The 12,144-nt window shown below is 41.0% G+C and overlaps 1 protein-coding gene across 1 annotated transcript; it reads left to right on the top strand.

The window, feature by feature from the left end:
* Positions 1-264: 264 nt before the first annotated feature.
* Positions 265-882, top strand: LOC148040723 (uncharacterized). The gene is made up of 3 exons (XM_087667028.1): positions 265-379; positions 450-677; positions 755-882. The coding sequence occupies exons 1-3, from the start codon at positions 360-362 to the stop codon at positions 831-833; spliced, it is 327 nt and encodes a 108-aa protein (XP_087523154.1). The 5' UTR covers positions 265-359; the 3' UTR covers positions 834-882.
* The last annotated feature ends 11,262 nt before the right edge of the window (positions 883-12,144 follow it).

Below are 12,144 nucleotides of genomic sequence, written 5' to 3'. Positions count from 1 at the left end.
AACTACGAGTTCAATCGGAGAAGAACTAGCAGTTGGAATCAAAGGTGAAGGAAGTGAAAATGGTTCGTAGGGTGGAAGGAGGTGCATGCGCAACCCGTGTGTGGTGAGGGGATTGGGAATGAGGAACACCTGTGCCAGTAAAGAGACGTTGGCCATAGGCCAAGTGAGTAAACTGAGAGTACACATGCATTGTGCCTTTGGGAGAATGAACCCGTGATGCAAAGGCGGGTGTTATAGGCACAAGTGGTATAGGCGCATGGAGGAGAGTGGCAGTAGGAGCATCGCCAAATAGTGGCGCAGCAGTGGGAGGATCTGGAAGTGATGAGGTATCGCTAGGACATGATCAGGAGGAGCCCGCCATGAGATTGAGGAAGAAGAGGTAGGTAAATCAATAGTCGAGATGTGGGAAAGTGGGTCTATGTTCTCACTTGGTGATTGTATTGTCGTAGGTGCAGATTGAGATGGGGATATCAAGGAGTCCTCATCAAAGATGAGTGTCCACGCAAAGAAGAATCGTCACTACCTTGGATCATACATGCAATATCCTTTAACGTTGTGAGGTTCACCATAGCCAACAAAAATGGCTTTTATGGCATGATCTTGCAACTTGTTGGGATTATCCTTGGGAATAAAAGCATACACAGGGGAGCCAAAGATTCAAAGTCGCGCATAATCAGGTAATTTTACAAACCATTTGGTGTATAGCATTGATGCTTTTGGAAATGATCCATTAATGTACGATTGTGTCGTTCAGTAATGCCATTTTGTTGCGGAGTATCGGGTATAGTCAGTCGTTGATGAATCCCATGAGTACGACAGTAAGGCCGAAATAAATGAGAGGTACATTCCCCCTCCCCATTGTTGGATTGTAGAGTTTGAATTGTAAAGGGTAATTGATTTTCAACTAAGCGATGATAGGCTTGAAAGGCTTGGAGAACTGTGTCGGAGGTTTTTAAAAAAAGGAAAGAGACAATTGTAAACCGAGTATAATCATCCATGAAGGTAAGAAAATACTCGTTATGGGTGAGCGACCGCATAGGTAGAGGATCACATAAATCAGTGTAGATGATTTGTAATGGTTTGGTTGTAGGAGCCCTACGTTTAGGAAAATTTGAAGTAGTTAATTTGCCATAAATACAACCCTCACATAGAGATAAATGACTATGAGAGGGTAATATAAAGTTTAGGGCAAGTCCAAATTTTAATATGTGAAGCATAGACTTGTGGTTAAGATGGCTGAAGCAGTAGTGCCATAAAAGTGTCTTGTAGGGCACCATCATGGAAGAATCCGCAACAGGAGTAGAATGAACGGATGTGACCGTATGACCAAGAAATTAAAGACGGTCATACTTTGGAGATGTGACCACATAGGTACGACTCGAAGGAAGGCTATGATGAATCACTTAATGGTCAGGGTGAAATTCTACAAAAGTAGATGGACTTGTGATTTTGCTAACGGAGATAAGGTTTTTCGCAAGATGTGGAACATAGTAAACAGGGTCAATGGAGACCTGTTTCCATTTAATAGCTCAATGTGGCCAATGCCCACACCGATAGCTTTTTGGATACCATTATCCCCAAATTGGATATCAAACAGGGTTGACAAGGAACAATAATGGCAAAGCCAATCTTTTCGTAAAGTCAAGTGACATGTGGATCCATTATTAAGTATCCAGGTTGACGTGACCCCCGGTAGTTGAACATGAGTGGCCATGAATGATAGAAAAGCATCTTCGGTAGAAGATGCATCCGATGAGTATGAGACCTCATCGACGTCATAATTAGAGTCATCAAGACCCTCACAGTCATAAGCATAATTAATATGATTATTTCATGATCTAATTTTGTTCTTGATATTTTTGTTGTACCAAAAATCTCGAGAGAGATGTCCCGTTCGGGTCACAAATGCAACAATAAGGCTTAGTCAATCTGAAACTTTTTGACATCGAGGATGGCCGTGAAGATTTTTTAATGTTGGTGGGAATGTGGCTGTGATTAAAAGGATGAGGTTTAGAATAAAGAGGTCGTGGTCTTGCTTGCATATATAGCAATAGGATAATTAGTAGATGTAGATGGGGTTGACATAGAGTTTTGCATGGTTGATTCTTGTAGAATTGTTGGGATCAACAAAGGAACAGTGAGACTGGCCTGATTTGTTTGAGTAATGAAGGGTTGCCATGAATAAGGTAAAGAGGCAAGCAAGAAAATGGCTTGTACATGATCAGGTAAAATTAGACTAGATCTAGTAAGATCGTCCATGGCAGTCCGCTAAGCTTATAAAAATTTAGAAACGTCATTAGAATCAATCATATTAACTTTCATCAAATTTTTAAGATTAGATACTTGCGATGAAACATCAGTATGTTGATAAGTTTCTCGTGTTACAACTATATATATCATCTCTTACTTGACTTGGGTCTCACCTATATTTACTAACTCTACATCAATATGAATCATTCTTTGGGAGCATGTCTTGTGTATCTCTCTTGTACTCTCTCTCTCTCTCAATATGGTATCAGAGCTATGGATACGTAGCAACGACAAGGAAGATAAGTTGTTTCATTGTTTATACTTGATTGAATTCTTTGCACAAGTGATGATTTGATACATGAACTTGTTCAAATTAGAAGTATTAGTTAATTTTGTCTTTTAAAAAAAAAAACAGGTCTAGCTGCGTAGCTCTCGTCGTGCTCTCGAATCTTGTCAAAACCGCTTGTCAATCGGAGTTTTGGATCAAAAGTTATGATAGTTTAGGATTCAAGACAACAATTCTGCTTGAATCTGCGATTCTTTATTTAAAACTGCATGGCCAATTGCATAATTGTTAACGGATATCCGTCTGGCCAACGTTCGGTTCCCTTCTTCCAAGGACAAGGCTTTCCTGGGTGGAAAGCAAAGATGATGCTAATTCTTGAAGGTGATGAATTATTTGATATTCTTTTGGGCGACCTGTCTTGCCCAGTTCAACCTATTGATGTGATGAATAACAAGTTTGTGATTACTGATGGTCCATTATTTGAACAATGGAAAATTGATCATACTGATTAGATTCATCGTGACAAAGCGGCTCATCGTTATATATTGTCTGCACTTCTTGACTCACTTATGTTGGATGTCTTTCACTTGGAAACCTCTCATGCTATTTGGGAGTATCTTATCTCAACGTTTGAGAAGAAATCGGTCACCGGAATTTTATATCTCCAAACTTGTTTGAAGAATCTTCAATATAAGGTTGGTACTTCTATGCACTCTCATATCGAGGCTTTTAAAGACATTATCAATCAGCTTGGTGCTGCCGGTGCTCCTGTTGCTAAAAATCAGATTGTTACTCAACTTCTTCATACCATCAAAGATCCTTTATATGACAATATCATCACTATTTTGTCTAACAAGGATGATATCCACTTTGACAAAGCATGTATATGTCTTATTGAATATTCTCAATGTCATGAGCATCATTTAGAAAAATCTCATGTTGTTTTGGTCACTCATGAACAAAGAGATTTTGATGCTGCTTTTGTTGCTTGCAAGCGTCCCGCTTCACGTTTTCAGCAGGGTGGACGCCCTAATCAAGGTAGTAAATCTTCTCGTCTTGCTTATCCTAACAAACATGGTTCTTATTGTGATAAGAAAGGCCATGTGGCTTCTGATTGTTGGGCACGTCAATATGATGAGGAGCGTGGAGTTACTACAAAGAAACCTCGCTCCTCCAAAAGTTTTCCTCGTGATTATTGTGCACATACAGGTCATCCATCTCGTCGTTGTTATAAACACAGATATGATGAAGAACGTTCTCGAGCTTATATTGTTCAACAAACTACAATTGATGATGATCATACTCATCAGGAACTCAATTTTGTCCATCATGATATCTCTCCAGAAAAGGTACTTCATGTTCATGATGGTTCTCTATTCATCGTTGATTCAGGTGCCACTGGAAACATGACATACCAATCGCAGTGGCTTCACAATTATCATTCTCTTCCTATCAAGAAGTTTGTTTACCTTGCGGATGATACGATTTGTCAAGTCAAAGGAGTGGGTGATTTATATCTAGGGACTGTTTCATCCACTAGAGTATTAAGAGGAGTTCTTCATGTTCCAGATTTGCAAAGAAAACTTCTTTCTGTTGCTTGTCTAGTTGATCTTGGTTTGTTTGTTGGCTTTGATCATAATCAATGTCGTATAGAGAAAGATGGGCATACTATAGTAGTGGCTCCTCGACATGGTAATCTATTTGAGCTATCATTGAATGATATAGTTGCAAATGTTGTTACTGCCCCTAGAGATGCAGATTGCAAATTATGGCATCAACGATTTGCACACTCCGATTTTGCCAAAATTCTTGATCTTCATCGTCATGGTCTTGTGCAAGGTATGGATCTTAAATCTCATCCACGTATGGGAATATGTGAGTACTGTGCACTTGGAAAACACCATCGTTCGCCTTTCCACACTTCTATTTCATCACATTCCTGTGCTCTCTTGGATTTGGTTCATACCGATATTTGCGGTCCTTTTCCTGCCTCAAAGTCTCAATATCGATATTTTATAACTTTCATTGATGATTTCTCACGGTACACACATGTCTATCTTCTTCGACATAAGTTTGAGGCTTTATCTATATTTAAACAATACAAGATAAGTGTGGAGCTTCAAACTGGATTTTCTATAAAGACGCTTCGCAGTGACAATGGCAATGAATATGTATCCAATCTATTTGATGACTTTTGTAAGGATCAAGGTATTCATCATGAGTTTACAGTTCCTTATTCTCCTTAGCAAAATGGTGTTGCTGAGCGCAAAAATCGCACTGTTCCTAATGCTATACGTTCCATGCTTATACACTCTGGTTTTTCTCAAAAGTTTTGGACTGAAGCACTTCTAACAGCCATTTTTATTCAAAATCATCTTCCAACTACTACACCTGTTGGTAAAATTCCTATAACAATCTGGACAGGGAAGACACCTTTAGTATCTCACGTTCGCACATTTGGCTGCATTGCTTATATTCATGTGCCCAAGGACACTCGACATAAGTTGGATCCTCCAGGTTTGAAGGTTATTTTTCTTAGTTATTCAGATCATTCCAAAGGTTACAAATTTTATGATCCTTCTACTCAAAAGGTTATCATTAGTCGTGATGCTATATTTGATGAGAAGACTATGGGTGGCACATGGTCGTCAAATGTTTCAGATGATACACAGTCTTTGCTTAGTGCATTTCCTTACTTGCTTTGTGATTCTACTAATTCTGATGATCATAAACCTCCTTCACCTCCAAAGAAGATTGATGAAAATTTGGAGATCTATGTCGATCTTTCTATTGAGATAGAGCATGGATTCTATTCTATTGAATATGATATCTTTGATGATGCTATGTCTGTCCAAGAGGATCCAATATCATATATGGAAGCTATCAATTCGTCTCAAAGGGATCAATGGAAAGAAGCTATGCAAGCTGAGTACGATTCTTTAATCTCCAAAGGTACATGGATTCTTACTGAACTCCCCCCAAATCGTGTTCCTATCAAATGTAAATGGGTTTATAAAACCAAGACCAAAGTTGATGGCTCGTTTGATAAGTTCAAAGCATGACTTGTTGCAAAAGGTTACTCACAGATTGCAGGAGTAGATTATCAAGAAACATTTTCTCTCGTTGTGCGCTCCACAACTGTTCGTATGATTTTGGCTTTTGCAACACTATTTGATTTAGAAATTCACCAAATGGATGTTAAAACGGCTTTTCTCAATGGAGATCTTGAAGAAGAAATCTATATGGAGCAACCTGAAGGTTTTATGATTGCAGGAAAGGAGCATCTTGTATGCCAGCTTCATCGTGCATTATATGGATTGAAGCAAGCCTCTCGTGCTTGGTATATTAAGATTGATCAGTTCCTCATATCTAAAGGTTTTGTTGCATGTTTTGCTGACCCAAATCTTTACATCAAAAGGGAGGATAAATATTTTATTATTCTTGCTCTATATGTTGATGATACTATTCTTGTGTCAAATAATATTGCTTTCTTAGATGCTATGAAGAAGCTTTTATCGACTGCATTTGAAATGGTGGATCTTGGTGAGATACATTCTTGTTTGGATATTCAAGTTCAACGACACCAACAACAAGGCATTCTTCTTCTTCGCCAGACAAAGTTTATTAATGATATTGTTAAGAAGTTTGGGTTGACAAATGCGCACTCTACCAACACTCCCATTCTTTCAAGTTCTACCAAGGGTACATCTACAACACACAATGAAGAATCAGCCATTCATCAACCTTTTACTAATCTTGTTGGTTGTCTTCAATTTATTGGTTTAAACAAAAGACCAAATATTTTATTTGTAGTTAATTTTTTGGGACAGTATCTTTCTTCCCCTTCCACTATTCATTGGAGTGCTGCAAAACGTATTCTTAAGTACCTCAAGGGTACTAAGGAATTTGGTCTTATTTATCGTCATCGAGAGGATTCTTCTTTATCTTCTTTAACTTCTCTTGACCTGATTGGATATACAGATGCTGATTGGGCAAGTTCATACTTATCCATGTGATCTACAAGTGGGAATTGTTTCTTTGTAAATGGATGTTTGGTTTCTTGGTCTAGCAAGAAACAACGATGTGTTGCGGTTTCTACAACTGAGGCCGAATATGTTGCTACATCATTAGCAGCTCGCGAGCTAGTTTGGCTTCGATAACTACTTGCAGATTTGGGACATCCTTCGTCATCTAGTACTCCTCTTCGATGCGATAACCAAAGTGCTATTAGTCTTACCAAATACTATATACAACATAGTAAATTAAAGCATATTGCTATTCATTATCATTATGTTCGACATGAAGTCAAAAAAGGTTCCATTATGGTGGAGCATTGTCCCAGTGATCAAATGGTTGCAGACATCTTCACAAAAGCTCTTAGTGAAGCTCGCTTTAGTTCATTAAGACATGCACTTAGTATTGTTCCAAGTTCTTGTCTCATTGAGATTGAGGCATGCATCATCGTATTCAAGAAAACTTTATAGTAAACCATTTTTGTATCATAGGTATGTGTAGGGGCTCGGGTTTTTCCCTTGTTCTCCCCAAGGGTTTTTTCATTCGCAGCCAGAGACCTTTGTTTGAGTGGGGATGTTACAACTATATATATCATCTCTCACTTGACTTGGGTCTCACCTATGTATACTAACTCTACATAAATATGAATCATTATTTGGGAGCATGTCTTGTGTATATCTCTCGTACTCTCTCTCTCTCTCAACATCTCGTAATTGTTTCCATATTGCAGATGAAGTATTCAAAGTTCTTACAGCTTGTTTTTGTTTGTCGTCCATGTGCAGAAACAGTTTGAGATGCGCTGTGAGATCTTTTGCTTTCCAATCGATCACAGCTAATGTGTTCACCGAGTTGATGGGATTCGGCATTGGAATAGTACCATCCACAATGATAAGCATGTCAAGGTTTTGCATCACTAATTAAATTGTTATTTTCCATGGCTGATAGTTGGTGTCGGTCAGTTTGTTGACTTTGTAGGTTCTGGATGCAACAACGGCTTGGGCCATCGGGACGACTATCTGGATTAGAGGTCAAGAGGCAATCACGTTGCATGAAGAGTTATGGCATGAAGTGGCTCCTTAGTGCAGGAAAGATACCATATAGAAAGTTGGTTGCAGTAATAACAGACACAGATCATTGTTATTCAACATATGCACACTATAAGATATAGACCTTATACTGACGTTTAAAGCGATGAAAATACAAACAATAAAATTTGCCCCCGTCATCGCAAAAAGCATCGTTATTAACGACGCCATAGAAACGTCGGTATTGGCATCGCTATTAGCGTCGCTATTGGCGTCGTTATCAGCGTCGCATTTGTGACGCCAATAGCGATGCTAATACCAACGTTTTGCGATGCGCATAACGACGGCAATAGCGACACGAGCAGTAAAATTTGCGATGCTAATAGCGACGGTAACGGGGATTAAAAAATTTTTGTGGCAGAGTAGCAAGTTGCTCTGCCACATATAACCCTGTGTGCTTTGTGAGAGCCATACAAAATAGTTTCTGCACTACTATGTACAAAGCGCTTGCAAACAAAAAGAATGTATACTGAAATCATAAAACTAATACATGAAATAAATACATGATCGCATAAAAATAATTGGTATAATCATGACAGGATATCACTAATACATAGAAAATGTCTACATAGATCAGGTGACTCAAAAATAAAGGTGTGTGAGCTCTAGGGATCGAAGGGCGAGCTACAAATCCTCGTCTGCCGAAAGCTCATCCCACCGCAAAGGAGCATCAAACGGACTCTGCAGAAAAAGAAACAACACATCAATCCACCATACAATAATGCATTCAAATATCTCATGGTAACTACGGACAAGAAAGATGAGTGACTTATAGGGCCGCCGCATCTATACATGGTTGATCAATGCATTGAGACCGTGCCTCTCTGCATATCAACTCTCAAGGCCAGTCGGCGGATCGCGATTTGTAATGGAGTGCTGCAAAGAAAACAAAATGCTAACTGTTAGAAACATGATTGTCAGTACAAATAATATTTCAAAAAAAAAAAAAGCAAAACAAAAGAAAAACTTACAAAGTCCTCCAAATATGTCCTGTGGCCGCCACTTCCAAGATGATGGACCACTCCAGCCTCGAGTCGTACCCTCGCCGCCTTGCGCTGCTGACTCCAACGTCCTGGAGAATTTGTAGCCTCCTCCCTCAGTCGGCACCAGTAGTCTACATCTAACCACTCAGGCTTTGCAGCCCCACTCTTGATTGCCTTGCGTGCGTTGGATTGTCTATGTGACATGTATGCACGTATGTAATCCATCATCCAGCCCGTAGAGAATCTATCTACTGTGGCTAGTACCGGAAACTCCTCGTGCAAGGATGCTACTATGTAGTCCTTGCTCCCCTCCGGTATGTTCTTTCAATGATCCAAGACGTGTCGAAAAACTTGTTAGCACAACTCTCTCATGTGAGCCATCACCCTCCTCCCCTCATCATTCATGATGATGGCTCCTGACCTACTATCGACCAGATATCCATAACCCCTAGGAGTCTGCCTAAGATGGGTCCTCTCCCATCTGCGTCCATGCTCCTGGGCATATCCAAGAGACCCCTCAGCATCCGGTGTACCGATGGGGGTAATCTCTCTCGGAGTGGCACCCAAAGGGGCGCCACCTACTGACGCGGCTGTGCAAAAGCCGGAGTAACTGAAGTAGACATCCCCACAAGTGTGATAAATCCTAGAGGTGACCCAGCTGAACGACGAGACGGAGACACCACATCCGTGTCTCCAGAGCAACATCCCCCTAATCTTGATGCACTCTCTCCCTCTGGCCTAAGTCGTGAGCGTCGAGATCGTCTGCTCGAAGCCGAAGCATCCGATCGCGCTGAAGCAGACCTAGTAGAGCGCCCTGATGAATAATGCGATAGCTCCTGGTCTGCCATCTCTCTAAATCTCGTGAGCTGGTCTGGAGACATGCGTGCAAAGATGTCCTGTAACTCCTCATCGCTCATCCCTCGACTCATCCTGAAAATGTCACCTGCACAGACAAAAAATGATGTTATAATAATTAATTTAAATCATACAAAGCATAGTAATATAAATCATTTTAAAAAAATCTCACTTAAAATACATATCTTATGTACCTTTATAAGAGATTGGTCAACGAATTGAGTAAGTGGATACTCCAAGTATGAAGTATCCTATGGTTCCATGTTAATCTCCTAACACAACTCCGCATACACTGGAAGGTCGATAGACATGTCACCACAAAAGAATGAGTCCGTCTCATTCTCAAAAAATTCTTGGACTCATGTATTTCCATCATTGTTAGCCGATGCTGGCTCCAAGCTTTCGACGGTCTCCACCCCCTTGCAATATCGACCCCTCTATTTGCATATTATCTTCATCTATACTCGGAACATCGCTTTGATCATATACTCTCACACTTCGGGGAGTTGAAGGTATAACATATCACCATCGAGGTTGTCGGGGGTTTGAATAGAAGATTACCTGTTCAGAAACACGTACAAGAGATCAAACCATTGTGACATAAACTATGTCGTAATACAATAAGCAAGCAAATGACTCCATGCACCTGTTCACAATGGGCCGGCAACACAAAGGTGTCGCGCAAATCCGTCCTTTTTTTTTTGAATCTATTTCGAGAAATCCAAATGGACCTCGTCGAACTGTTGCTCCAGCTCCTCCAAGTACCACTTTGAGCCACTGCACATCGAATAGTATCATGGAGAAGCTACGGTAATCCACCATAATAATACTTTACAAGTTTTCAAAATACTCCATCTCATCCACAACCGTGTTTGGATCCGTTGCTCGTCGTCGGCTCTCTTGCTTGAACCTTGCCATGACACCACCGTCCATTGTGGAGCGCATTTTGTCAATACGCTCCATGGAAAAATGCCGTCTGCGTGACCACGCTGCACTATATATTTTGTACTGTACATTGAAACACTCAAATTAGATGTTGCATATAAAATTTAGATACGAGAGATTCTAAACCCCTCATCACCTTTGGACTACATCCCCTCGAGAATTCCCACTCTTCCATTGAGACCTCTGTCCCTCCGCGAGATGCTGCGGTCAAGGCTCCATGCAACCATTGCATTGACACAAACCGCAGCATCTCCTCCATACCTTCGGGATATCGAATCAGTCGATGACACATACTACGTCGGAATTTAGCTCGCGCTTCCTCTCGATCTTGCCTTGCAATCTGGTACTTGGCGAGCCACATCTCCATGAAGGCATGGTGCAACATACAAAAGCGATTCACCTTCTCTTCCATTGAGGCATCCATTCTTTTTTCTACCCTTCCAACCACCACATCTCTAGTCAGTCTATCATTGTCCTTCAACGACCATAGCGTTTCATTGTCTGGTTCCACCGTTGGTAACGATTGTGAAATATGCACTAGTGCCTCACACACCAACCAACCTTTGGCCATGCTACCTTCTGGCCGAGCTCGTTGTCGCACAAAGCCTTTCAGGGTTTTCATGAAACGCTCCAGGAAGAACATCCATCATGTATGGAGAGGCCCACGAATCTCCACTTCATCCACAAGATGCACAAAAAGGTGGATTTGTATCGTGAGCATGCTAATGGCCAGGTATTTCTCAAAGAGACAGACCGTCTCTACTACTCCCCACCTCTCGGACTCAATAGAGGACGTCTTAATCTCTTTCTGTGAGATCCACTGCACCAAAGTCGACAACTTGTAAATGGCCCCACGAATTTCAGGAGTAAGGCATCCTGCAATCGCAATCGGTAGTACAAACTGCCACAAATGAGAAAGCATTATGAATAATGGCCACATTCCAAATAGCAAAATGCCCACGCTAATTACAATCCATTCGTAGCATAAACCTGACATATCTTATGCCAATCATGGGATTTTAGCCCCGACAATTGGTCGTCTTTAGAAAATGCGGACCTGAGAGAACACATCATACTCGTCGGAGTGCGGATAGACTTGATTACTTGCTTCACAATGCGCTCTTCTTTAGTGGACAAAACCCAAGGAGCGTGAGGAAGCTGCACGCGACCATCGACACTCGACTGCGGCCAAAGCGCCTCCATCTTACCTACCTCCTTCAAATCCATTCGTGCCCCTATAGTGTCTCTCTTTCCTGTGATGTGGTCCCATAGCAAGCTACCCACATTATTGAAAATATGCATGGGATCCAACAAGTGGTTGACCTGTAAGTGCATCCAATATGGCAACTTGTAGAAAACTGAGAACTGCTGCATTCCATTTGGATGTGATTCCGTGTGGACCATTTTCAGCTTGTACCAGCTTGCGGCGTTCATACGTGTTAGAGGTCGTCCAAGGAAACCTTCCCTGAGTTCATGATCCTCTAGCAAGAAAGCAGCGTGTCCTTGATATACCATCTTCTTCATGATTTGTGACCTTCGAGAGTCTAACTGTGGCCCGCTGTCGTACTGCTGCGCATTCGAGGTGTGGAATCCACCAAAAAGTTGTGTGTGTATCATTTGTTACTTTGTACATACTTAATTGTTGTATTTGCATTTGTTCTGCGTGGGAAGTATAGTGGAGAGGGGGTTGGAGCAAGAGGAACTTATATGTAATGCTCTAGTTAGC

The sequence above is a fragment of the Lygodium microphyllum genome, chromosome 2, assembly GCF_053477565.2.
Source record: "Lygodium microphyllum isolate KBCC chromosome 2, Lygodium_microphyllum_v1.1.10, whole genome shotgun sequence".
NCBI classification, from domain to species: domain Eukaryota; kingdom Viridiplantae; phylum Streptophyta; class Polypodiopsida; order Schizaeales; family Lygodiaceae; genus Lygodium; species Lygodium microphyllum.
This window is presented reverse-complemented; position numbering and strand designations above follow the sequence as displayed.